Here is a 27520-nt window from a genome sequence, read left to right as displayed (position 1 = left end):
GCGACCCGGAGCTCAGAGGCGGGACTTCCTGTGTGTTTGCGGAAAGTTTCCGGTGTGAAGCGGAAGTCCCCCTGGGAGGAGCCGCCGCGGGGACCCGTGGCACCGGCTTTTTGGTGCTGTAGCTGCCATGGGCAAAAGAGACCGGGGGGACCGCGGTGAGACGTGGCGCGGGCGCGCCGGGGCCTGCCTGCGTTCGCCGTCCCCATCGTCCCGTGTCGTAGCTGCTCCGGGTTTCTCAGCGGCTGCCGATCCCACAGTGTCTCGCGCGCGGCCTTGTACATGCTGTCGCGACAGGCCGCTGGACCAGGGGCGATCCTTGACCTTTGGGCACCCTGTGTCGTGGGACGGGTGGGAAGCATTTGAGGGAGTGCACGCCAGAGGCACGCAGGTGGCTCTTGGCTAGGAGTGTGTGGCGTTTGGGAAATACGGCTGCTGCCAGGCTTCCTCGAAATGCCGCTAGGAGGGAGCCCTAGGTTCCTCCTGCTGGGCTCACTTGTGTATCCGTATCTGCAGATAAGAAGAAGTCCAAGAAGCGGCACTACGAGGATGAAGAAGAAGATGAAGACGACGTCCCTGGGAACGACTCTCAGGAAGCGGTCCCCTCGGCGGCCGGGAAGCAGGTGGATGAGTCCGGCACCAAAGTGGATGAATATGGAGCCAAGGACTACAGGCTGCAGATGCCGCTGAAGGACGACCACACCTCGAGGCCTCTCTGGGTGGTAAGCATACCCTCAGCTAGGGCAGGACCGAGACTTTGTGGACCCAAAATAGAAATGCAGGGTACTACTCTCCATTGCTGGCCAGGAGAGAGCTTTCATACATACTGTTTGAGCAGCCCAAGATAGGAATGAGCAGGTGTGGCACACATGTGCTGGCTAGACTTGGGCTGCCGTCATCTCCAAGCCCTTCCTCTTACCTTCCCTCCATTTCTACCGCCTGCGTGGAAATACTTTTTTATTTATCGAATAAATGCCATTTACTATGTATTATTTTAATTCTCCATTTAAAAAATTAATGGAAGTTATGTATTTGCTAGGCAGCTCTTTTGCTCAGCTTGAAGTAGTTAATACTCTACATTCGTTTGAAACCTGGCCAAAAGGTACCTTGAGGATAGCCAATAAGGTGGGCTTTCCCTGTGAAGAATAGTGGGAGGCAGCTCCTGACTTTGGAAACCTGTCCTTGTCTCTCCATTCCTTGTATCTGATTAAAGTAACAGGTCTCACAGTTGGCGGAAGGAGTGCTTACAAAAACATCCCGGGTGTTAAAGACTTTTTGGGCAGCTTCTCTTTTCTGGATAATGATCTGGGAAAGAGTCTAATAGTCTTTACAGCTCATTAATTTCTTTGTCTGTTGTGTCCATTTGGTGTTTCTTAGGCTCCTGATGGCCACATCTTCTTAGAAGCCTTCTCTCCAGTTTACAAATATGCTCAAGACTTCCTGGTGGCCATCGCAGAGCCAGTGTGCCGACCAACCCATGTGCATGAGTACAAACTAACTGCCTACTCCCTGTATGCAGCTGTCAGTGTTGGGTTGCAAACCAGTGACATCACTGAGTACCTCAGGAAGCTCAGCAAAACGGGAGTCCCTGATGGAATTATTCAGTTTATTAAGGCAAGTGGGGGCTAAGGCTAGCTCTTTTGCCTTCCTTGTTAATGTAGTAATAGTGGAGACAGATGCTACACGCTCTCAGCCTGTGGCAGTCATGAAAATGCCATTCAGATCTCATGTGGGGAGCCCGCATAACTGATTACCCGAGCTCCTACTCTTCTGGATCCAGCATGGTGTTCTTGCTGAGGCCACATGTCCCATGAGTTGCTCTGAGACAATGGTTACTAGTGCACTGGGAATACTAATTCAGCCCTTTTGGCCAGGGTTATTTGGGAATGCAGCCAAAAGGGAATGGTGTTTTGGACTGAATTGTATCCCCTCCAAAATTCATAACGCTGAAGCCGTAACCCCTAATGTGATTGTATTTGGAATGAGGAAATAATTAAGGTTAAATGACGTCACAAGACTGGGGCCCTGATCCAGTAGGATTAGCATCCTTTTAAGAAGAGTCAGCCAGAAAGCTTACATGCTCTCTTTCCCTTTGTGTGTGCACAAGGAAGAGGTCATAGGAGCACATGGTGAAAAGGTAGCCAGGAAGAGAGCCTTAATTAGAAACTAATCACTGGCTACTTGATTGTGGACTTGTAGAAATGTTTCTGTTGTTAAATCTCCCAGTCTCTGGTGTTCTGTATGGCAGCTGAGTAGACTAATATAACTGGTAAACTGTTTAGGGCCGAATACCTGCATGGGACCAATAGTCAACAATTTCTGTTTGGGAATGTCAAAAAGAACTTCCAAGTGTTGAGGTGGCTAGGGTTCCATATGAAGAGCAGTTGAACATGCTTGGGTTTGTCCTGAGAGATAGGTGAATGCCATTCAGAAGAGATGGACAGTGAGTTTCTTGCCCTTGACTGATCTAAAGGGAGTTGGATTCAGACCCCCAAATCTGGAGTGGCAGGTGAGTGCCACAGGCATCCAGTACAGTAAAGCATCCAATCTCAGAGAAGCTGACAGGAGCCCTGGTGAGAGTTCTCGCTTCTTGTGATGTGGAAAGGTGTCCAGGGAGAAGTCCTGCACCTTGCTGGAATGAACCCTGCATCAGCACGCTAGCTGTGCTCAGTCTCGGCCGGCAGCTGCCTGCAGGAATGTAGGTGTTGGTACAGTACAGTGGTAGATTCAGAGGGCAGCAGCAGGGGCAGGCCACAGCCCGAGATCAGAGTGGCGAATTTCCATGGCCACCACACAACCTCTGCTGCGTTCCATCCTAAAGATTGTTGGGCACTTGGAAGATTTTAGCTGTATTCTCTTCCATCAAGAAACTTAGACTCTAGTTGCGGAAATAGGACCATTGGTGAGGAGGCCGGGAGGCTTTCCATTTAATTTAGGCAGCCATTACAGAACCCTTACTCTGTGCCAGCTTTGTGCTGGGAGCTGTAATAATGCTGGTGTGGCTGGACGAACCGTTGGGTTAGGATGGGGCCTGTGGGAATGGAGAGGAAAGGGGAAGGGAAAATAAAAGAAAGATTTTACATAGCATTTTATAAATCAAGGGATGTGTATCAGAGCCAGGCAAGAGCAAGGTTTTACTCTCAAAAGTAGAGATTAATAAGAAAAAGCTCAATTTAGGCAGACCTAACCTCTTTAGGATTGCATGTTGGGCTTTCCTAAAGTAAAATGAGCTCTTCACTTGGTAAGTAGTAAGACATGCCCAGTAATGAATGTGTCCTGAGTGAGCCGCGTGTTGCTAATCGTGCCTGTTTGATGTCACTCCTTGCAGTTGTGTACTGTCAGCTATGGAAAAGTCAAGCTGGTCCTGAAGCACAACAGGTAAGGGATTCTGTGACAGGCCGGCCTGAGGCACTTTCACCCTGTGCAGAGAAGGGGGCAAGGAGCTCACGTCTGTGGACTGTCTGTGCTAGCACCTACTCTGCTGGGTAAGGAGATAAAAGGAATAAACAAAGTGAAGTGACCCAGACTGGAGATTCATTCGCTGGCCACTGTGTGCCCCCTGGCAGTGGAGCTGGGACTCAGACCCCTCCTTATTTGACTTTAAAGCAGCGTTTTGCTCCTCATTTGCTGTATCTTGGCCAGTAGCTCATAGCTCAGATTTGGCCAAGGCTGTGTGAGAGTAAGAGCGGAGAGAGGTACAAAGCCACTCTTTCCAGACCATCTGATTAAATGAGCTACAGAACCTTCTGGAAATGGTGTGCCAGTCAGTAATCCCCTCCTTCATCCCCTCTTGCAGGTACTTCGTTGAAAGTTCCCACCCTGATGTCATCCAGCATCTTCTCCAGGATCCAGTGATCCGGGAATGCCGCCTGCGGAACTCCGAGGGGGAGGCTACAGAGCTCATCACAGAGACTTTCACCAGCAAGTCTGCTGTAGGTGGCCTCCTGGGTCACCCTTGGGGGTGGGAGCATTTGGGATGTCAGCTCTCGCAGGGGCTATTAGTTCAGCATTTGCAACCTTGGGACCCTACAGTCTTCTTACAGCTGCATTTCCCCTTGCAACTTTGGCTCTCGTCTGGTAGCAGGAGGGCTCGTCGTATAGAGGTCCAGATCCCGCCTTTCTCTTACAGATTGCCAAGACTGCTGAAGGCAGTGTTGGGCCTTCTACTTCCCGGGTGACAGATCCACAGGGTAAATCTGACATCCCCACGGACCTGTTTGACTTTTATGAACAAATGGACAAGGATGAGGAAGAAGAAGAAGAGACCCAGACAGTGTCTTTTGAAGTCAAGCAGGTTAGTGCATGCACCCTGCCTAAGCTGGCCCAGCCCTGTGTGGACTCTGCAGTCTGTGGGAGAGGGGGTCCCCGTCTGTTCCTGTATTGCTTTCTCCTTTTTGGTGTCTGGGCTGTAGCATCGTTCCTCCTAATGGAGTTAGTCCTGCGTGTCCTATTCCTCAGGCTGGTGTGTCAGTCTTCACAAGTCCTAGGGAGATGTAGGAAATGGCCCCTTGGATTATGTACAGTTTATGAGCATGCTTTGGACTTAAGATTATAAAACCTCTTTCATGCTCACTCCCCAGGAAATGATTGAGGAACTCCAGAAACGTTGCATCCACCTGGAGTACCCTTTGTTGGCAGAATATGACTTCCGGAATGATTCTGTTAACCCGGATATCAACATTGACCTGAAACCCACAGCTGTCCTTAGACCTTATCAGGAGAAGAGCTTGCGGAAGATGTTTGGGAACGGACGTGCCCGTTCTGGGGTCATTGTTCTTCCTTGTGGTAAGTGACACTTGAGTGAAGAAGGTGGGTCAGGCTTTTCTGTCTTGGTCTGACAGCTTCCCCTCACTCTCTTTTGTGTACCTTTCTCTAAATTACACCTGGGAGCAGCGAAGTTCAGATGATTCCCTAATTCATGACTTAACAAATATTTGAGTGGTAGGGCTTTGAGCTCAGCACTGGAGTTGCATTGGTAGATAGAACAACACTTCTGACCTTACGGAGCTTGTTTTGATGGTAGAGAGACAGAGGGTAAACAGATCAACTAAGCCAAGTGTCAGATCCTGGGCACTGGAGAAGAGGCAGGGTGAGTGGTTAGACAGTGAGGAGGGGAAGGTGCTATTTTACACTGGGGTTAAGGTCTTGTTCTTTGCAATCAGTCTTGTGAGTTGTGTGTATTTGGGGACTTCCTAGCACAGAAACTTCGCGTGTTTATTCCTGGATGGCTTATTACAGTGTACACGTCCAAGAAAGGGCCGTACAGCCCCCTTGGCACCTGTCTGATGTCATTTGTCCTAAGTCATGTCAGGTCCTGAACCAGCATTCTTGGCCACAGGTCACAACAGATTCACCTGGGGGCCCTACTTCAGACTTAAGGAGGTTAGAATCTCCAGGGGAGAGGCCTGTGCCTTCAAGTTCTTTTTTTTTTTTTTAAATCACCCTGGGTGATTTTGATGCACATGCCTGGTAAAAGAGGAATTGCTGTTTAAAAGGAAGAGCTTGATTTTTATCTTGATCTTCAAATGGTGGGTGATAGTAACTTGGAAGCCCTGGAATTTTGCTTCTGTCTGTGCCAGTAGGGTCTGTCTGTCTTTCCCATAATCCTGAGCTCTCAGCGCAGCTGCCTTGTACTGAGCCCTCTCTGTGGTCCGTGTGCCCCAGCAGCGCCACCTCCCCATGGCTTGGGCAAGTTGTCCTCAGCTTTCATTTTCTCACATTCAAAATGGCAAACAATGGGAGTGTCTCTCACCTCTGGTTTGTTTGGAGATTTCAGCGTTTGAACGGAATTCATGGAAAATGCTACAGGAGGGACTGGGCCTTGTCTCTTTTAATTCTCGTGTTTGGCATGAGCTGAGCATGTCTCCTTTTTATGAAGAAGAAAACAGAGGCTCTGGAGCAATAAGTGCCTCACAACATCAGCTGTGAGGATTCGCCCAGATTCGTGTGTTGATGAGTCATTCTGTCTGTGTCCATTGCAACCTGGCCTCGGTTTTCATTGCCCTTTGGTTTTGCACAGGTGCTGGGAAGTCCCTGGTTGGCGTGACAGCTGCATGCACTGTGAGAAAGCGCTGTCTGGTGCTGGGCAACTCAGCTGTGTCTGTGGAACAGTGGAAAGCCCAGTTCAAGATGTGGTCCACCATCGACGACAGCCAGATCTGCCGCTTCACCTCTGACGCCAAGGACAAGCCCATAGGCTGCTCCATTGCCATTAGCACCTACTCCATGCTGGGCCACACCACCAAAAGGTCCTGGGAGGCTGAGCGAGTCATGGAGTGGCTCAAAACTCAGGAGTGGGGCCTCATGATCCTGGATGAAGTCCATACCATACCAGGTAAGCAGGCTGAGAGCTGAGTTGCCCTCTCATTTCAGAGACAGAAATTGATTTCCACTTGTTGGGTTGAGGGAAGGACTGCTGTGTAGTACATTCATCTTGGTAGAAAGGCTTGCTGGGTAGAGGTTTAAAGTAAGTCATAAGCATGTGGGGGTGGGGATGAGGGTGGGTGGTGGATGGGTGTATCCCTTCACAGCTTCCTTAATCATGGGCCCAGCATAGTCATTCAGAAAATGGTATTTCCCTCCTTCCTCCATCTTACTGTTGCAGCTCAGCTTACCCTTAACCCACTGGTTTGTGGTGCCATGAAAACTGGACCAGGAGCACTGAAGTCCTTGCCGTAGTGGTGTTTGTTTTATTTGAAGCCCAAAGTATTGATTCTTAATATATTATAGAAGCCCTACTTCTCCAAGTGTTGCAAGCAATCTTTTTTTTTAAAGAATAGCTATATTGATATAATATCCACTGATAAAATCCACCCATTTTAAGTGTACAATTCAAGATTTTTAGTTAATTTGTGAACTTGTGCAGCTATCACCATGATCCAGTTTTAGAACCTCTCCCTCATACTCATTCATAGTCAGTGCTTTCACCCCCAGCCCCAGGGGCCACTGAAGTGCTTCCTGTCTCTGTAGATTTGTCTTTTCTGGAAACATCCTATTAACAGAATCATATAATACATATTTTCTTATATGTGCCTGCTTTTACTTCGCATGATATATCGATATTATAACATGTATTGATAACGTCTTCCCTTTTATTGCGGAGTAGTAGTCTAGGCAAATCTTTTTTGATAAAACAAATGAAGGGGGAGCCCTGATAAATTAAGAAGTGTAAATTTGAGATTTCTCTGAATGAAATGAAATCAGAGGCATTTTCATGTTTGAAATATGGCCAAAGTGGCCCTAGCGTTCTTTCTTTTTGGTGCAATGAGAACCCCTCCAGCACTCCTGGATGTCTGAATATACCTAGAGATGTTCACAGCAAGCCAGGTAGGTATCAGGGGTCTTTCAGGTTGAAGGAACAGGGTGTTAGCCCTGATGTGGGAGAGTACTTGGCACAGCAAGGTGCCCGTGTGGTGGGAGGGACACAGACGAGAACAGTCAAAGCCAAGGTCAGAGAGGGGCAGGCAGGATAGAGTGTGGGCCAAATGCCGTAGGACCTCATAGGTCACTGTATGGCCTTTGGCTTGTACTGTGAGTGGGTGGGAAGCCATTTGAGGGATCTGAGCAGAGGGTGACATGATCTGATTTATGGCTATAAAAATACCACCCTCGCTGCGGTGCTGAGAGTAGACTGGAGGAGGCAAGGGTAGAAGCGGTGGGGTGGGTACCAGCAAGAGTAAGAATAAAGGTAATCTACTTCTGGATGTATTGTGAGGATGAAGCTGACTGGCTGGATGTGGGATCTGAGAGAAAGAGAAATGAAGGATTACTATAAGTTTTTGGCTTTAGTAATTGGAAGGAAGGAGTGGCCATTAATTGAGATGTTGAAAGCCATAGAGGGAAGGTTAGGCTTTAAACACATTCATTTGATTGCCAGTTGGACATTCTGGTAGTGGCAAAGATGTTAGTAAATGGGCAAAAGACAAGAATAGACATTTCACCGAAGAGAATGTACAGATGCCAAGAAGCATCGGAAGAGATGTTTCACATCATTAGCCCTGAGGGAAATGCAAATTAATACCAGGAGATGAGATGCCGCTATACACCCATCACAGTGGCTACAATGGAAACTAGTGACAGTAATGAGTACTGACGAGAGGGCAGAGCAGCTAGCATGTGTCACCAGGGGAATCGCAAAATGTACGGTCACTGTGGAAAAGTTGGGCAGTTTCCTAGAAAATTGCCATATGACTCAGCAGGCCCACCCCTGGGCACATTCATCCTAGAGAATGAAAACTCAGGTTCACACAAAAAGCTGCTCCTGAATGTTTATAGCGGCTCTAGTCAGAGTCTCCAAAACCTGGAAGCAACTGAAGTGCCCGGCAGTGGGTGACCAGATAGACAAACAGGTCCATCCCTCCCCTGGAACACTACTCAGCCATGAAACGGAACACACGGTTGCTGCATGCAACAGCTTAAATAAATCTCCAGAGGTACGTGCTGAGTGAAATCAGCCCATCTCAGAAGGTTATATAGTGTATGGTGCCTTTCAAAAGACCAAAAGGATAGTGATGGAGAGCAGATCAGTGGGTGCCAGGGGTTAAGGAGGGTGTGACAGTACAGGGGGAGCACAAGGGAGTGTTTGGGGTAATGCATTGGTCCGTACCCTGATTATGGGAGTGGTTACATGAATCTATACATGTGTTAAAATTTATAGAACCAGTCCCACCCACCCACCAGTTTTACTGTGTGCTAATTTAAAAACTAAAAGAAAAAAAAAATTAGGGAGCAGGGGGTATTGCGTCTGATTGGATTAGAAATTGGTGACCTAGAGAATCACATCCTACAGATGAATTTGGAATTGCCATGTGGTGGTTTAGTTGGAGGCTATGTTTGAAGCTTGGGAAAACTTGAGGCTTTCTCCTTGTGTGTGTATTTAGTTTATGTTGATGTTCCTCTTTAGCCTGTGTCCCAGGTCCTAGAGGGCGGCTGGCAGGCTTGGGATCGGTTTCCTGGTGATGAGGATACAGAGGTGTACCCCCACAAAATTTCATGCTCACCATGGGTGTCTATGTGTGTCTCTTCCCTAGTTCACTGGGTCAGTTTGTCTCTGGCTGGGTAAGAGAGTAAAACCAAACAGCCATAAAGAATTCTGAATTCAGTCTTGTGAGCCCCTTGGCCTGGCCACACTCACTGGGCCAGAGAGCCAATGTTAAATAAGGGAATTCTAGTAAATCACAGTAAGTTTCTTGATTGTTAAACATCTGCCACGTTGGATTAGGTAGAATGATAAATCTTTGAGATCTATCTCAAAAGGTAAAGGTTGCTGTGGTGTTTTATACATCTTCCAAGAAGGGTCCTATTGGGTCACTATATTAATAAGAAATTTGCACTGCAGGACTTGCATATATTAAGTGCTTACTGCATGCAGGACACTGTGCCAACTTCATTATTTTAGCAAGTATTTATTAAGAACCCACTGAATATCAGGCACTGTGCTTGGACTGGAGCTGAAGTGGGAGGGACAAAAAAATCACACAAATAAATGTCAAATGACAACTGTGACATAACGTACAGTGAAATAAGTCATACCCACAAAGTGTGTATTGTGATTGTATTTATAGAAAGTTTGGGTGACTGAAGTCGGTTAGTCGTGGTTCTGTTGAGGGAGAGTGCTGGTATTGACAGGAGGGGTCAGAGGAGAGACTTCCAAGTGCTAAGAGCACTTATCTTGACCTGGGTGATTCCACAGGCACATACCTGTGTAAAAATTTGTCAAGCCATGCACTGTATCGTATGTGAGTTCTTCCTCCTGACAGCCATAGGGCTGTTAGAGAATGTGGTAGTGGGACGTGACCTGTTTGCAGGGCAGATGCCACAGGAAGGCCTTTCTGGCTGCAGAGTGTCCAGGCGGGGTTGAGACTCATGCTTCCCTTGGGTTGATAGAATCTCTGGGCTATCTGGTGCAGCCTTCCTGGCTCCTGCATTAGGTTGGTGTCTCCATTGCCTTGGCTCCCATGCCCTTCTGACATGAGGAGCCTGGTCTGGGGTCCTTGGCTACCCTTTTCTGGAGCGGCACAGTCCTCGGACATAACCGTGCTTCTGGTCTTCGTCTTCCAAGTGTATGTGCAAACCACGTTAGGCTTGGAAGTCCTGGTACTTGGGGGTTAGACAGTACTCTGCTGTTTTGCTCTTCTTAGGTTTTTGGCTTATGTTCTGGTGCAGTGTGACACCTCCTTCCTCAGATTGTTAACGTCTGGTTCTGCAGTATTACTAGCATTACCTTTAATTATATTGGAAGATAAGCATGACTCAAACATTTTAACCTTCTTTCAGAGTATTAGGATTTTTAAAAGATGAGCCCATGGAAACCACTGTTGGGTGTTTTGAAATTAATGTCTCATACCCATTTATGTGTTTATTTAATTTGATAAATCAGAAAGAATTATAACATTCCAAAGAGAGAAAGACAGGGTTGCTGGTTGACCAGATGAATCTAATTGGAAAAGTGTGGAGAAGAGACTTTCCAGGGTCAGGGTGTGCCTGGGGTTTCATGTCTCCCTTTTGTCCCCTTGGTTTCTGGGAAGATGGTGGGAAGCCGGGCAGATCCATCTGCTATCCTCTGATCCCCCAATTACCCATCCGTATTCCTGTAACCTGGATATAAGTTTCGGGGCAAGCAAATTCCTTGCATTGTTTAGAACTCAATGGTATTTTAAGTGTTGTAGGTTATGTTTCAAATTGCCATTTGGGCTCCTGCTGGTAGCTTAGCTGTTGCAAGGAAGGATCCTAGGGTTCCCTAGCTTGGAGCCTCCCTAAAGCCATTTCTCCCTTTTGTTCTCTTTTTCTTCCCTCTTTTGGACAGGTCTGAAAGTGGTGATTAAGTGTTCTTGCCCAGTCACTCTTGTCTAGAGCCAGATTCCTGTGATTCAGGGGGTTAGCCTCCATAGTGTCCCAGGCCAGTGTGAAGTCACAAGGCTGTGTGTAGTCCTTGAGCATTTAAAAAAGTGACGGTGTGAATGCACTGATTGTCTCCCTAGCCAAGATGTTCCGACGGGTGCTCACCATCGTGCAGGCCCACTGCAAGCTGGGTTTGACTGCAACCCTCGTCCGGGAAGATGACAAAATCGTCGATTTAAATTTTCTGATTGGGCCCAAGCTCTACGAAGCCAACTGGATGGAGCTGCAGAACAACGGCTACATAGCCAAAGTCCAGTGTGCTGAGGTAGCTGGCTTCTTCCCAGCACTGTCTCCAAGGGAGGGACTCCCCCCAGGGTTCAGGGGAAAGGGATCAGGTCACCCCCCCACGGGCAAATGCACAGGTCAGAACTTACGCAAAAGTGCCGCCACCTCATCCTGTTGCCTCAGGCCCCCCACCCCCGTGTGGTGGGCAGTGTTCTTCCCACTCCGCAGAATCAACGTTCCAGGGGCACACAATCAGTAAGTGCGCAAGTCGGGATGCTAATCCAGGCTGGTTTGACTCCAAAATCCATGCTCCTCTCCTCTGGGAGGGAGCACCTCAGGCTCTTCCCACCCACCCTCACCCTTGAGGGATTCTTGGGTGGTCCTGCGTAGGCAACCATCCAGGCCACCCCAGTGTCCAAGCCTCTTGGATTTGATGCCCCCAGAAGGCACCTGTGGCCTAGATCATTTTATTTCTGAACATACTGGGAAACACATTGTCCTGATCTCATTCTGCAGTGAATACCTGCATGGGTAAATGCTTAAAAGTACATGTTCAAAGGTAAGTCTCCTTACAAGGAACAACAACAAAAATCCTTTCTGGCACCTTGAAGTGACTGTCACTCACTGGCTGGGGTGAAAGGGCAGAAGGGGGCCTCTCGGGTAAAGGTGAGTGTGAAGAACCTGTGCAAGTGGACTTGCTCTGCTGAAAACTTGCCTGCCCTGTAGTTGCATCTTCATAATCAGCACCCATTTTACAAAGTAGAGTGTTGCAGAAATCTCTGAGGCCCCCTATTCCTCTCCCGTTGCTTCTCTCCTCCCCCCTGCCAGGGTATCCACTGTTGTGGAACTTGGGTTTGTCACTCTCTTGCTTCCCTTTATTATTTTATCTTCTGTGTATATTTCCTTCACCTCTTTTGTTTAGCTTTGCCTTTAAAAAAAGTCTTTAGGGACGCCTGGGTGGCTCAGTCAGTTAAGCGTCTGCCTTTGGCTCACGTCATGATTCTGGAGTCCTGGTGTGGAGCCCCACATCGGGCTCCCTACTTAGTGGGGAGTCTGCTTCTCCCTCTCCCTCTACTCCTCCCCTGCTTGTGCTTGCTTACTCTTTCTCTCAAATAAATAAATAAAATCTTAGAAAAAAAAAGTATATGTATATAAATAGAACCTGGTTATATATGTCTCTTAGTGCTTTTGTTTCTTGCAGAATGTATTACTTTTTTATTTTTTTATTTTTTTTTTAATTTTTTTTTTTTAAGATTTTATTTATTTATTTGACAGAGAGAGACACAGCGAGAGAGAGAGCACAAGCAGGGGGAGTGGGAGAGGGAGAAGCAGGCTTCCCGCTGAGCAGGGAGCCCGATGTGGGGCTCGATCCCAGGACCCTGAGATCATGACCTGAGCCGAAGGCAGACACTTAACGGCTGAGCCACCCAGGCGCCCTGTATTACTTTTTTGATGATGCAAGTAGCTGTAGTTCATTTTTTTGAATTGCTCTGTAGTATTCCATTGTACAAATACACTACAGTTTGATATATAATGGAATATTACATAGCAAGTTAAAATAAAATCTCTAATGTTGACAGACATTTAGGTTGCTAAGTTGTCTTTTTATTAGCTTTATCGAGGTATAACTTCATGTTTCTTAACATTCACCTGTTGTAAGTAAATACTATGATTTAGAAATCCTTTGATCTTAGTAAGTGTAAAGAGTTCTGTAGCCATCCTCACACTCCAGTTTTAGAATTGAACTTCCTGCCGCCACAGATTTCCCTCACGCCCATTTGCCATGAATCCTTGCTTCTGCTCCCAGCCCTAGAGAGCCACTGATTTATTTTGTTTCTGTAAATTTGGAGCTTAGTTTTTTTTTTTTTTTTTTCCTGTTATGACAGTGTTGCTGCAAATATTTTTATACCTGTTTTTTGGGGCCTTGGGTAATTTTTTCTAAAGCAGTGTTGTTCACATTAAGGGTATATGTTATTTAATAAAACCGTTCGTGCATATGAATGTTTAGTTTGTGATGTAAAAAAATGTTAGTTTCACTTCAACTGTGAAGTCCACTGTTCTGGCAGATACACCTAGGAATAACATTTCTGGGTCAAAGGCTATGTGGATGTTCACTTTACTAGTTGCATCCTAGAAAACTGTTTTGTGTCAGTTGACCTTCTCATCAAGGGTGAGCGAGGTTTTTCCACATCTTCTCCAATACATAATAGTTTTATTTTTGTTTAATTTTTGCTGACGTAGTAAGTATGAAAATGGTATTCCTTTATGATCTCAATATGTGTTTTCCTGTTTACTAATGACGTTGAGTATTGTTTCGTATGTTTATGGACCATTCGTGTTCTTTGAAATGCATAATTTTAAAGATTTTACTGTGAAAAAAGAATTGCTTTTTCGGTAAAGAATGAGAAATTCCAATGTGGACACGGACAGGACGTGGCCTGAGAGCAACCAGAAAATACAGTGGCAGCAGCAGCAGCAAAACCTAGGAATTTGAGCTCAGCCCTGTTTCGGCATGTAACGAAGGTAGCTAATTCCATGTTGGTTGCAGCGTGAAGAAAGGGTCTGTGATGATCACACAGAAGTGGCACTGGTCACAGAATTCCACGCCTGTCAGGATAGGCTTTATGGCCTGTTCAGTACAAAGTTTCCAGAGGGTCCTTTTTGTGTGTTCACAGGCTTGAGACCTTTAAAACCCATGGCGCTTCAGTATATTTGTCTGAGCTTCCTTTATCTTGCCTGCAGCCCGTGCACAGGGCCCTGCACAGAGGAGGCCCTCAACAGTGTTATTGTCATTCTTATTCGAATGATCAAATTGTCTCCGATGCAACCAATGGGACCCCCATCCAGCTGGCTTCTGTATCCGTTTGACATGTCCCCATCATTCTTTGAGCACTTCCTTGCTTTCTGGCACAGAAGATATTTTAGACTCAGCTGGTACTTTCCCTACCCACCCTGGCCCTGGAATCAGCCATTTCTCCAGGGTGCCCTTTTAGTAGAGAATGAAATTTACAAACCAGGATCTAGGTGCTAGGTGTGTTCATTACTCCTAGGACGTCATTGCTAGGCTGACTCAACAACAGAGCTGGGAAGTTTGTGTGTGTGGTTCTCCATAGCGGTGCTGTGTGTGGACTTGCGTGTGAAGGGGTGGTCTAAACAGGAGGGATTACTTGGACCACTGGTTGAGAACCTGATTTCCCTTACTTGGAGCTGGTGTAAAAGTAATTCCCTGGATATCGATAACATTTAAGAATCTATGTGTTAGAGAAATATAAGAATGTCCTGGTTCACCATTGGGTACTTGATTTGGTTTATATATATATATATATATAGATATAGATATAGATATATATAATTTTTTTTTTAATTTTTTAGAAAGGAGTAGATGGGGAGGGGCAGAGGGAGAGGGAGAGGGAATCTTAAGCAGACTCCATGCCCAGCTTGGAGCCTGACATGGGGCTCGATCGCACAACTTGAGCCGAAATCAAGAGTCTAACGCTTAACCGACTCAGCCACCCAGGCACCCCTTTTTGATTTATTTTAAAGCTAGTACTGCTAAGTGAATGGTCTTCGAAAGTTTCTAATCACGTGATATTTCAACTTGCAAACTGACCCGTGGTTCTTACTGTGTCACAGGTTTGGTGCCCAATGTCTCCTGAGTTTTACCGGGAGTATGTGGCAATTAAAACCAAGAAACGAATCTTGCTGTACACCATGAACCCCAACAAATTCAGAGCCTGCCAGTTTCTGATCAAGTTTCATGAAAGGAGGAATGACAAGATTATTGTCTTTGCTGACAACGTGTTTGCCCTGAAGGAATATGCCATTAGGCTGAACAAGTAAGAATTGAAAAGTTGGAGCTGCCGCCAGGCGGCTTCTCTACTCCAAGCCGGAGTGCAGAAGGTGCTCGGTTTGTTTGTTTTTTTTCTCTTCCTCTCTGGAAGCTCTCAGGAACTCCTTAGGATCTAAAGGTCTGGTTCTGTGGCCCCAGGGCCAGGAACCAGGTGAGACAGAGGAGCAGGTGGTCAGACTCAGAGGTCAGAGCAAATAGAAAAGGGCGCCCGGTCACCCTCAGCCCAGGGATCAGGGGCTAGAGTTGTGCTGCTTTGGTGGGGCACCATCTTTGAGCTGGGCTCCAAAGGTGGGAGCAAGTTGGCATCAGGAGTGGCAGGCTGAGTGAGCACTCTTGTGGAGCCGGGGTCAGACTCTATGGACCAGGGGCCAGGAAGGCAAGGATGACTGGGCTAGCATCCCAGCTACGGCCCTGCACCTAGAAAGAGCTTCTCAGGAATCACTAGCAACGTCCTCACTAGCCCACAGTCCCACCTGGATTCTGTGCTAGCACTACTTGTGTCGACATGAAGCTTAGATTGAGGGATGCTGACTCAGGAAAAAGCATAAACAAAGAAAAAAAGAAAAAGTAAAGGAGGGAATCCTGAAGAGAGTGGTGACCAGAATGTTGACGGAGGGTCTGTAGCCACTCATTTTTATGGGCCTTCTCCTGATATTCTTGCATGATGGAGGGCTTCCTGGAAGAGAGAAACCTTGCAGGAGCTCCCTTTCCCTCTAATGTGCTTTCAGGATAATTGAGGGGGTGATTCTGTGGCCTTCCTAATGCAGCTTCATTCTTCTTTAGACCCTATATCTATGGTCCTACATCCCAAGGAGAGAGGATGCAGATTCTCCAGAATTTCAAGCACAACCCCAAAATCAACACCATCTTCATATCCAAGGTCTGTGTGGCATGCAGGGTGGTGGTGAGGTACCAGCACCCCCTGGGGTAGGGGGGCACTAGGGGATGTCTAGATAGTGAATTCATGTTTGTTGAAGGGATGTGACGTGTCAGTTTTCATTCCCATGTTTCTGTGTCTGGGGACAGAATGCTTCCTGTTGGGTAGCAGAAGGAGCAGATGCAGTGTTTAATGTACTGTGGATGATCTATAAAGTCTCTTTGCTTGACTGAGATTTTTCCTGCTTCTTTTGGGGATATGGGAATTTTAAATTATATTTTATTTATCTAAGGGGGAAATTTTCATTACTTATTGTGGCCAAAGTAGGCATTCAGATGAGGTTCTCTTTGTGAAGTTAGAGATTGCTGTGGGCTTCAGGCGGCCTTTCTCCAGGCTCCTCGTGTGCCTCGATGGTGGGTAGTCAAGGTAAGCACGATGCAAACTCATGAAGGCCCAGCTGGGTGAAGCTCTTAGAAGCTGTGGCCCAACAGTGTAGAGCAGTCATTCAGATTAGAACAGACCCAAAGCTCAAAATAAATGAGATTTACTAATAAAGTGATCATGGCTGGGTCAGTAAGTGCCAAACTTTGATGTGTGCTTGGGAACCTCAGTGGTTGGAACCCTCAAGCAGAGGCCGTTACCCAGAGCCAGATCCAGCCCAGTGTGGACAGTGGCCCCTACTAGGTCATGTGTCCCGCACGTGCCGGTGGTTTCAGTGGCCTCCAGTTGAGAGTGTGAATGATTTTGTTAAGACATGTTTCTGTAGCAAAAAAAGAAGAGGGATCATTTACAGAGAGCGTCTGTTGATAGGACCCGCTCATCGCTGGGCCCCAGTAGCCCGTACTGGCAGTGTCGCTGAGACAACGGGTGGGCACTGTGGGTCCTGACGGCTTCTTGAGGACAGCTCTCCAGAGAATTCACAGTAGGTCCTAGAGGCCTGCCTGCATCTGGTACAGAGAGAAGAGGATGGTGATTATCTTTCTCAATTATCTAGAGAGCTTATTTAAGTTCAGGGCCAATTGATTTTTTTTTTTTTTCTTTCTGTCCCAAATAAAAAACCTTCCTAGACTCACGGTTGTTTCATTTCTGTAGGTGGGCGACACATCGTTTGATCTGCCAGAAGCAAATGTTCTCATTCAGATCTCATCTCATGGTGGCTCCCGGCGGCAAGAGGCCCAGAGGCTGGGGCGAGTGCTCCGAGCCAAAAAAGGTAAAGGTGGTCTTACCCCTTCTGCTCCAGGAAGTCTTTCCTTTTTTTTTTTTTTTTTTAAAGATTTTATTTATTTATTTGAGAGAAAGAGAGCACATGAGAAGGGGGAGGGTCAGAGGGAGAAGCAGACTCGCTGCCGAGCAGGGAGCCCGATGCAGGACTCGATCCCGGGACTCCAGGATCATGACCTGGGCCGAAGGCAGTTGCCTAACCAATTGAGCCACCTAGGCGCCCGGAAGTCTTTCCTTTTGAACCACGTTGGTTGGGAAGCTGCCTGTGTGTTCACAGTGGCGAGGTCGTGCCCCTGGGCCTAGTAGACTCTGCAGGGAGGGATCCCAGAGCCAGGACCAAGGTCTGCCTGGCTCGTATTATCTCCATGCCTTGGGGTTACTGTGTGCATATTTTCCCTGGCAGCTGCCTGGTTCACATGGATATCCGCTCAGCTGAGTGCTTGTGATGGTAGATTGTTAAGAGGAACCAGGAGTGCGGTGTGCATGGTGTATACGTAGCAGGAAAAAGCAGAGCTGGGCCACCAGTGATGTCTAGGACCTGGAGCCTGGACCTTGAGTCCGGAGTAAGGGGAGGGCGTGGTAGGAGCAGCTTGGGCAGCCGCGGCTAGCTGCCTCACACAGCACCTGGGAAGAGCCCCGTCCTGGGCGGCAGCTTGCGGCTGGGCTGTCGCATGCTCAGTGCATGAGGATGCAGGAGGTCGGAGTCTGTGCCTCGTAACTGTGGTCGAAGGGCCCAGACCCCAACAGTGGGCGTGACAGGCACTGGCGCTGCTACTTAGAGATGGTGGCACCCCTCCTCCTGGGACCAGGGAGGCCCTAAGACAGGGACACAGGCCTTGTCCTCGGGGTGTTCGCTTTTCCTTTCTTAGGAGACAGCTGGACTGCTAGGGTGTCCGGAAACAGGGTTGGTGGGTGTAGGTTGGAATCGTACCGTGTTAGAATATGTGTAGGAGGGAGCTAACTGTATTTAATATGGAGGCAGGGCACATTAGTAGAAAGAGCATGCATGTGGGCACCAGGCCGACCTTGGGACCTTGGGCAGGTAGTTTGCCCCTCTGAGTCTTGCTTTTCCATCCAGAGTGGGAGTACATCCTGTCTTGCAGGGCTGTTGTGAGGAGTAAGCCTTATGTAACAGCATAGGAGGCTGCTGGATAAATGGCAGCTTTTATAAGCTGACAGGAATAGAATCTGCCTAGCAGATGTGAACGTAATTCGTAACTTAAGCCTTACTCACCACCTTCCAAAAAAGAAATCTAACTTGAAAACCAGTTTGAATTTGAGTAGAATTTTGTTTTTTTAAAAAAATACTATTTGACATAAGGTATTCGGCTGCTTTCTTACATCTCTGAGCTCTCATAAGACTAAGAAATAGTTGAATTCAGAGGCAGTACACAGACACGGAACCTGCTGACAATTGAGCTGTGAAGCAAAAATCTTCAGATTGTCCGGAAGGATCAGCTTTTATAGGCTGCAGTGTCTCTGGCCCAGTTTCTGTGAGAGTTCTGTCCTAGGTTTTCTCTCTGAACCTTTTTTTTTTTTTTTGGTAACTTTATTGAGATAGAATTCATGTACCATGTAGTTGGTCCATTGGAAGAGTACAATTCAGTGGTTTTTCTTTTTGTTTTTTTTTAGAGCACACGTGTGTGCACAGTGGGGTGGGGAGGGGCAGAGGGGGAGGGAGAGAGAATCTTAAGCAGGCTCCACACCCAGTGCGGAGCCCGATTTGGGGCTCGCTCTCATCACCCCCAGATCATGACCCTGAGCCAAATTGAACCCTTAACCGACTGAGCCACCCGGGTGCCCACAGTGGTTTTTAATATAATTGCAAAGTGTGTCACCGTCACCATAGGCTATGTTTAGAATATTCTCATCACTCCAGAAAAGAAACCCTTTCCCACTGGCAGTCACTCCTTTCTCCTTGCCTCCTAGCCCCAACTGCAGGCAGTCACGGCTCTTAGTTTTACCTCGATAAACGTGCCCGTTCTGGACATTGCATACATACAGAATCATGCAGTCTGGGCCCTCTGCGGCTGCCTTCTTTGACTAGCGTGTTTTCAAAAGGGTCCTCCATAGTAGCATGTAGTAGTACTTCCTTCTTTTTTTTAAGGTTTTATTTATTTATTTGAGAGAGAGAGAGATAGTGAAGAGAGCACAAGCGGGGAGGAGAGGGAGAAGCAGACTCCCCGCGGAGCAGGGAGCCTGATGCGGGGCTTGATCCCAGGACACTGGGATCATGACCTGAGCTGAAGGCAGACGCTTAACCAGCTGAACCACCCAGGCGCCCCGGTACTTCCTTCTTTTTATTGCCGAATGATCCTCCATTGAGCAGACATGCCACATCTTGTTTATTCGTTCTTCTGTTGATGGACACTTGGTTGTTTCCACTTTTCGGTTCTTAGGAATACTGCTGCTGTGAAATTCATGTGCAAATTTTGTGTGGACATATGCTTTCAATTCTGTTGGGTATATATCTAGAAGGAGATTGTTGGGTCAGCTATGGTAACTCTGTTTAACATTTTAATTAGCTGCCAGACTATCTTCCAAAATGGCCGCACCATTTTACACTATTACCAGCAGTGTATGAGGAATCCAGTTTCTCTACATCCTTGACAATTGCTGTAATTATCTTTTTTGATTCTGGCCATCCTAGGGAGTGCCAGGTGGTACCTCACTGTGATTTTGGTTTGCATTTCCCTGATGACTAATGATGTCGAGCGCTTTTCATGGGATGTTGGCCATTTGTAGATTTTTTTTGGAGAAATGTCTGTTCAGATTCTTTGCCCTTTTAATAATTGGGTCATTTGTCTTTTCATTATTGATTTGTAATAGTTATTTATATAGTCCAGATACAAATCCCTTATCAGATACATGCTTTGTAAATATCTTTTCCCATTCTGTGGGTTGTCTTTTTACTTTCGTGGGGGGGTGTCCTTTAAAGCACAAACGTTTTGGGTGCCTGGGTGGCTCAGTCATTAGGCGTCTTCCTTGGGCTCGGGTCGTGATCCCAGGGTCCTGGGATCAAGCCCTACATTGGACTCCCTGCTCGGCCAGGAAGCCTGCTTCTCCCTCTCCCACTCACCCTGCTTGTGTTCCCCTTGTGTTTCTCGCTGTCAAATAAATAAATAAACCTTAGAAAAAAAACAAAAAACAGGGCGCCTGGGTGGCTCAGTTGGTTAAGCGACTGCCTTCGGCTCAGGTCATGATCCTGGAGTCCCAGGATCGAGTCCCGCATCGGGCTCCCTGCTCGGCGGGGAGTCTGCTTCTCCCTCTGACCCTCTTCCCTCTCGTGCTCTCTATCTCTCATTCTCTCTCTCTCAAATAAATAAAAAATCTTTAAAAAAACAAAAAACAAAAAAATGTTTTTAATTTTGATGAAGTGCCTGAGCAGAGTTGGGGCCATTAGCCCCCTGACTGCAAAGCTGGCCCTTAACTAGCACGGGTTTGAACTGTGAGGGATTTTTTTGATAACTGTAGTTCAATACTGTAAGTGTATTTTCTCTTCTTTACAATTTTCTTAATAATGTTTTCTCTATCTTACTTTATGTTAAAAATACTATGTAACACATATAACATACAGAATAGGTGTTAGTCAGCTGTTCATGTTATTGGTAAGCCTTCCAGTCCGCAGTAGGCTATGAGTAGTTAAGTGCTGGGGGAGTCAGAGGTACATGTGGATTTTCAGCTGTGCAGGGGGTCGGTACCCCTAACTCTCGTGTTGTTCAGGGGTCAGCTATACTTACTTTTGAGCCCTGGACCCTCGGTTCCTGGCACTGTAACAGCTAATGTTGTCCTTTCTCCTTTCCTCTCTTAAGGGATGGTTGCCGAGGAGTACAATGCCTTCTTCTACTCGTTGGTGTCCCAGGACACACAGGAAATGGCTTACTCCACCAAGCGGCAGAGGTTTTTGGTAGATCAGGGTTATAGCTTTAAGGTATGTATTCATTGATCTCCGGTCAGAATAGAACCAGGGCTTTTTCGGTACCCATGCCTCTAAGAGAAGTAGGAACTGCTGTGGGCCCCAGTGTGAGACAGAGCTCAGACAGGCACAGAACTTTAGGGCATTGGAAGCCCTGCCTCAGATTCCCTTCCTCTCAGCATGAATTGCCGGGGACTTTGAGGGAAAATATTGTGCAGCACCTGGCTTCCCACAGTGACTGGTCAAAGAATGGGGCCTCTGAAGCAAGGGGCTTGGGTTCTGTACTTGTTTACATTTTATAGTTGTCTTGCCAAAAGAGTGTTAGTTGTCGGTGGGAAAATGTGCTAGCCTCGCAGGACTTGAGATGCCCTGGAGCTGTGGCCATCGCTGTGCTACTCTGAGCCCCTTGAGTTACTTTCCTACGCCAGCAATGGCAGTCAAGCCCAAGCCTTAGGACTTCCCGTTGCCCACAGACCTGATTTGTAATGTGAGCGAGGAAGGCTGTGATGGGGCACCCCCCCGGGGGGAGCCCTTCCTTTAGTCAGCTGCGAGCCTGGGCCTCAGCGGGCCTCACGCCAGAGCTGTCCGCATGCCACGGACGGGCAGTCGGACAGTTCTGGGGCTGCCGAAGCTGTGGCTGACCTCCGTCAGCTGACGCGTTTGCTCTCTTTCCTGTTCAGGTCAGGCTTTCGTGCCCCCAAAGATTTTTATTTGTGGGAGTGGATGGGGGTGCTGGAGCAGAGAACTGAAAGGATGTCCCTAGAACATGCAGGTTCCCAGGTTCTTGGTTTACAAAAGACTACAGGCTGCCTTTTCAGATGCTTTTGATCGCGTCTTGTTACAAGTTGGTGAGTTCCCTTTATTAGCTGCAGACAAGAGGTCAGGGCTGTCCAGCCCTTCCTTCCTTAGCCAGAAGCAGTGACAGTTTCAGACTTCTCATGCTGAGCTGGAGGACAGGATACTTGACCGTATTTTGAAGGATTTGCACGATGGCCTGTTTATGTGTCTGTAAATGATGGCAGCATTCATACCTCCTGATCCCTGGGAGGGTCAAGGAGGAGACAAGCACCACATGAGGGAGTGTTCTGGGTTCTTCGAAAGGAGAGCTGGGCAGAAAGGCACGTGGGCGTGCGATGGTCTGTGTTGGGCGGAGCAGTCTTTGCCTTCCTGGCCTTGCCTTCAGCACTGCCCGCTGAGAGCAGCCAGATCAGAGTTCCCAGAACCCTGACCCCGGAGTTCCCAGAGGGGTGGTTGGGCCAGGGCAGAAGTGCCCGGTATCTGTGCTCCGGGTCTGTGGCCACTTGAAGGGCTCAGCCACGTCCCTACTTCTGGGACTTCTCTTTCAATTAAAACGATGGGAAGAATTAAAGGGGGACAAAAAGATTTCTCTACACCATCAGCCCAGGCTTTCCTCAGGGATAGGTAGGCTGTGTAGTAAGTTACCCCCAAAGAAAGGAAAACCAAACCTCTCTCTTAGAAAAAATCTCGTAAATCCACCTGGACAGGATCTCGTTTCTAAGTGTTCCCTCTCACTGGAAGCCCTGGCGGGCCCGGGAGGCTGAAGACCCTGCCCTCGGGCAGCAGGCCATGTCTGTCTTTGGTCCCTTCCTTTATCTGGTGTAGGCTGGAAAACTGCCAGAAGGGACATTTTAGAGCCGCCGAGGCCCCCAGTGATCTTCTGTAAGCGATCCTGTATCTGCTGTTGGGGGAGTAGCTTTCTCTGGAATCCCCTTCACCTCTCCTGCCCTGCAGTCACTAGTTGAGCCCCGCATTGCAGGGGGCTCCCAAGCTGGTCTCTGGAATGCTGGGGAGGAGCTCTCCGAGGTTGGGCGCCTGCTCAGCTGGGCCTGGGGGCGGGCAAACAGAAGGGGACATGGGGCCTGTGGCGTTGGGCTCTGCAGGTGATCACAAAGCTTGCTGGCCTGGAGGACGAAGAGCTGGCATTTTCCACGAGGGAAGAGCAGCAGCAGCTCTTACAGAAAGTCCTGGCGGCCACCGACCTGGATGCCGAGGAGGAGGTGGTGGCAGGGGAGTTTGCCTCCAGATCCAGCCAGGTGAGTGGGTGGGCGAGGCTGCAGGTGTCCGTCCTCCCAAAGGACAGAAGTCTTGTGCGCGCATGTGTACTTAGTTGTGTGTGTGTGTATGTGTGCGCACCTGGGTGACGTCTTAGACGTGTGACGTCTGTGACGACTTGGAAAGCCCAGGGGGCCGCAGAGAAGAGAGTAACAGAAACAGCCCCCATTAGCCCTTTGGTGCACCTCCTTCCTTCCTTACATATTGTTTCCCGTGGCCAAGTCCACGGCCACTGTAGCTGGCCCCCCACGCCGTTCACCCCACGTCTGGTTCGGGTTTTGGTAGCGCCTTGCCAGTGGGGCCTGGGATGGCACAGGCGGCCCCAGGCTTACAGCAGGGTGGCTGTGGGAGGGGCTCTTGTGCCTGGGCTCACCGTCTGGGGCCTCAGGCAGGTCACTTCAGCTCTGGCTCCTTCTTCAGTAATAGAGCTGGGCCTTCCAGCCTGTAGGGTGGGTCTGAGGATCAGCTCACATGGTAGTTTGACTATTATCTTGAAACATTTAGAGTTTTCTGAAAATAGTGAACTTTCCATTTATTCTACAGATACTTAGTGAATATTCACTGCCATGTGCTAGGCCAATATAATATGGTATAATTAATGAAAGTAACATTATGGGGAGTTCTTACCAGCCCTTCCAGAGAAAACTACAGTTTTGTCAGGTACTTGAAAACAAATTAAATTGATACTAGAGCCAAAAGGTGAGCAATGGTTGGGACAAGGAAAGAAAAGCAGGGTCCCCTGGGGAGGTGCTGCTCTCCCTCCAGCCTGAGGCCATTCTGCCTCCAAATGTGGGGGCTGGATCCCCCTCTGGGCACTCTCCATGGATGGATGCTTCAGGGAAATTTCTTGCCTCTGTGTACTAAGGCCATTCCCACCAACCAGTGAGCCACCTAAGGTCAGGCTGTTGAGGGCATTGCTCGGTGCCTGTCTGCATACTTGGCTTGTAATCTGGTGCAAGTAGTATGCCACGGTCTGGGTCAGGCCCTTGCCTATGTGGTTTCTGTTCACACCACTTATGTCAAGACAGATGAGGCTGTCCCCATTTTACAGATGAGTTCACTGAGGCTCAGACATTCAGTATTTGTCCAGAGTCACCCAGTGAGAGGTAGAGCCAAGATTCAAGCCCAGGGCTTTCTGAATTTCCACTTGATTCAGAGCCTAATGGTGGAGTCTCGAGGTGTTGTGGGACTGCTGCCCTCGTTGTTGAAAAATTCTGTTTATAAATTGTCATTAAGAGAGGCGCAGTAGCTTTATGGCTAAGAATAGGGAATCTGAAAGAAAAAAAAAGAATAGGGAATCTGAAGCCAGCTGCCTGGGTTCAAGTCCCAGCGCTTTAAGAGCTGTGTGATCTTGGACAAGTTACTTAATCTCTCTGTGCTTCAGTTTCCTCATCTGTAAGATGGGAATTGTAATAATTGTGAGGATTGGATGAGTTAACACATGTAAATACATGTAAACTGCTTCAGACAATGCCTGAGACACAGTAAGTGGTCAATAAATGTTCATAAATTAGTATTTATTAAACTTAAAAAGTTTATAAAACTTATTATGATTATAAATGTTACAAAAGGAGTATTTTTTCCCTTGGAAACTAACCATGGGCTGGGTGCCCCTGCAGGTATCTCGGCGCTTTGGCACCATGAGCTCCATGTCTGGGGCTGATGACACTGTGTACATGGAGTACCACTCGGCTCGGAGCAAGGCTTCCACGAAGCACGTGCACCCGCTTTTCAAGCGCTTCAGGAAATGACGTCTGTAGGGTCATGTGGGTGAAGGCTGGGTGCTCGGCACCAACACTGGATAGGGATTTTCCACATCCTCATTCTTTCCTCCAGCATTGGCCAAACTGATGTAGATGCAACGCTTGTTAACTGTGTTGAAAATGCATCAAGAACTCAGTTCTGTCTTCATGGGTCGTCCAGGGCTTAAAAAAAGTTGGGAGATTCTGTTTTTGGGGTTTTTTTTCAGACCTCTTTTCAGTCATGGGCAGTGGTCATTCCTGTATATAAATATTTGTAATATTTCAGATGTATTTATCTTAATGTTCTGAGTAAACAGAAATGGAGCATTTGACCACTCTTGATTACAGGTGTTCTGCCTTGTCACAGGCATGGGCTACGTCTAGGTGACAAACCTCCATCGAGGCCCCTTTTGTATCAGGCACCGAGGAGCTCTACTGGGGAGACACACCCCAAGATAAAGAAGACTTGCTGCTTGGTGTTGAGGCACGGACACAGCCAGGGCCCAGAGAGAAGGATGGGCTAGAGCTGCCTGTTCACCGTTTAGCCCCTGTGCCTTCCGTGCGAGGCACCCCTGTGTGCAGGTCTTCTAGGTCACCTGAAGGCCATCACACGTCCAGGAAGTCACCACACACACAGCTCCTACAGTTGGGGCTTCTCTCAGAGAGTGACCTCTTATTTCTCCCCCAGATTCATTTTTGATACTGTTGGGAGGCTGGGTTCCTCTTCAGATAGCAGTGTGTTGCCCTTGGGTCTTTGATAGCTAGTTCTTTTATTCTGAGAAATGTCTTTTTCTCTCTTGTTCCTGGTATGAAAGAAAAGAGGGAAAGACAAAAAAGGCAGGATTGTTTCATAAAAAAGAGACACACAAGGCATACACATAGGTCACGAAGAAAAACTTGTTATTTTGAGGAGGAGGCTTCTCCTAATAGGCCACAGCGCTCACACCTGGGGAGTGTTGAAAGTCTGTGCTAAATACATAAGACCTCTAAATTTGGAGTCCCTGCCCCCCGCGGCTCAGCATTCTGTTTTCCTGTGTCAGCAGACACGCCTGTATGGCTGTTCTGTGAAGCAACTGCAGACCAGGCCTGGGAAGACAATACCTATTTGGTCAGGAGTGCTTTGAAGCAAGAGCCACCTTGCCCGAATGCCACTTCTCTGAGCTGACTTTTGGGGACAAACACTCATAGTCTGGCCAGCAGCTAGCCACTCTGTCTGTGCAAACCCCAGAAATGGCCCCAAGCAGCCAGAGCTGAGGCCTGTGCTCAGGCATGTACGCGCTGAGGCCCGTAGACCTGCTCATTACTCACCCTGTTGGGCTGGCACAGAAATGTCTCAGACTTGATCACAACCGGTGTTATTTCCAGATTCTTACCTCCTGTCACACCTATATGCTTGAGATACTCAAACAGTATCAAATAACTTGTATTTTCAAATTCCTGCTTTGGTGCTCACCGTTTTCTTGTTCTGTAACCTGTCTACTGATAATGTGGACTTTCACCCAAGCCCTGTGATCCTGGAAAATGGGGACTGTTAAATCCTCCATCTTTTGTGTTCTGGAAAACTGCTAACTGCAGAGAACCACCCTTCCACATATGACATGGACAAGACTCGCAGATACCCCCTTTGTTTACCCGTGACAAGGCCAGATACAGATAGATCTTCCGTGTTCCATTTTTTGCCTCTACTGTGCTATGTCCTGTATGGTGTTGGTTTTCTTCATTTTTTATATTTGTACCCTATTAATCTGAGTTCTGGTCTGTACCTTAGGAGCTGGTGTATAGTAGGTGCCCAGTGACTCTGAATTGGGTTCTTTTTTTTCTTTTAAAGATTTTATTTGAGAGAGCACGAGAGCGTGCACACAAGCAGGGGGAGAGAGAGAGGGAGAAGCAGACTCCGCGCTGAGCAGGGAGCCCGATGCGAGACTTGATCCCAGGACCCCGGGATCATGACCTGAGCCGAAGGCAGACGCTTAACCGACTGAACCACCCAGGCGCCCCCAAATTGGGTTCTGAAAAGAGTTTATAGACTTAAGAGAGGATAAAAAAAAAAAATCTTTAAACACTTTTTTAAAATTTAAAATTTGTAGACTTAAAAGGAGCCCTATGACCCCTGCCTGCTTATTGAGTGAATCACCTACTGGTAACCATCCACCCCACTACCCCTTCCTCCTGCCTTTGCTCTGAGCGAGCCCTCACACCCATGGCAAGTGGGATCGGCAGGATAAAGTACCAAAGAGGAGAGCTGCACAAAGAACTGCAGAGATTTGCTTAGGGTCCCCTGAGTCTCACAACGAGCACTGGTCAGCCGGGCGTAGAAGGAGCCACTGGAGAGGATTGGGGGAGCCCACCCAGGGCCTGGTTGTTTCTGTTCCTGTCAGCCAGAGCGAGAAACCTTCTAATTCACAGGGCATCTGGTAGAACATGCAGCAAGGTTCTGCCTCAGCAGTGTGTGAAGTGAGAACTAAAGTACCGCTGCCTCAGTCCTGTCTAACAAAGGTTAAAAGCACCACCCAAAAGGATCCAACTGCCCATAACTTACTGTGTCCCAGAACAAAGCTAATTGCTGCAACACAGAAATATCCAGCAACCAATAAGGTAAAATTCCTCATGTCTGACTTCCAATCAGAAATTACCAGGCAGTTGGGGAGACTGGGTGGCTCAGTTGATGAAGCATCCAACTCCCGATTTTGGCTCAGGTCATGATCTCAGGGTCGTGAGAT

At 47.8% G+C, this 27520-nt stretch overlaps 1 protein-coding gene across 1 annotated transcript; it reads left to right on the top strand.

The window, feature by feature from the left end:
- Positions 1-64: 64 nt before the first annotated feature.
- On the top strand, positions 65-25132 carry ERCC3 (ERCC excision repair 3, TFIIH core complex helicase subunit). Its single transcript, XM_028101313.2, has 15 exons — positions 65-155; positions 514-719; positions 1375-1611; positions 3326-3375; positions 3794-3929; positions 4127-4291; positions 4578-4782; positions 6017-6331; positions 10977-11161; positions 14755-14957; positions 15755-15851; positions 16941-17058; positions 20882-21000; positions 22887-23039; positions 24678-25132. Exons 1-15 carry the CDS (start codon positions 128-130, stop codon positions 24807-24809), a joined length of 2349 nt encoding a protein of 782 aa, XP_027957114.1. The 5' UTR covers positions 65-127; the 3' UTR covers positions 24810-25132.
- Positions 25133-27520: the final 2388 nt, after the last annotated feature.

The sequence above is a fragment of the Eumetopias jubatus genome, unplaced genomic scaffold (genome assembly GCF_037043125.1).
Source record: "Eumetopias jubatus isolate StellerSeaLion01/CBP00866 unplaced genomic scaffold, mEumJub1_p1.0 scaffold_3, whole genome shotgun sequence".
In the NCBI taxonomy this organism is placed as follows: Eukaryota; Metazoa; Chordata; class Mammalia; order Carnivora; family Otariidae; genus Eumetopias; species Eumetopias jubatus.
This window is presented reverse-complemented; position numbering and strand designations above follow the sequence as displayed.

Bases quoted from the DNA above. Each gene is read 5' to 3' on its own strand.
- ERCC3 (XM_028101313.2), top strand. From the start codon at position 128: ATGGGCAAAAGAGACCGGGGGGACCGCG. The intron at 156-513 runs GTGAGACGTGGC...CCGTATCTGCAG, and splicing joins AAGAGACCGGGGGGACCGCG to ATAAGAAGAAGTCCAAGAAG. The intron at 3,376-3,793 runs GTAAGGGATTCT...CCCCTCTTGCAG, and splicing joins CTGGTCCTGAAGCACAACAG to GTACTTCGTTGAAAGTTCCC.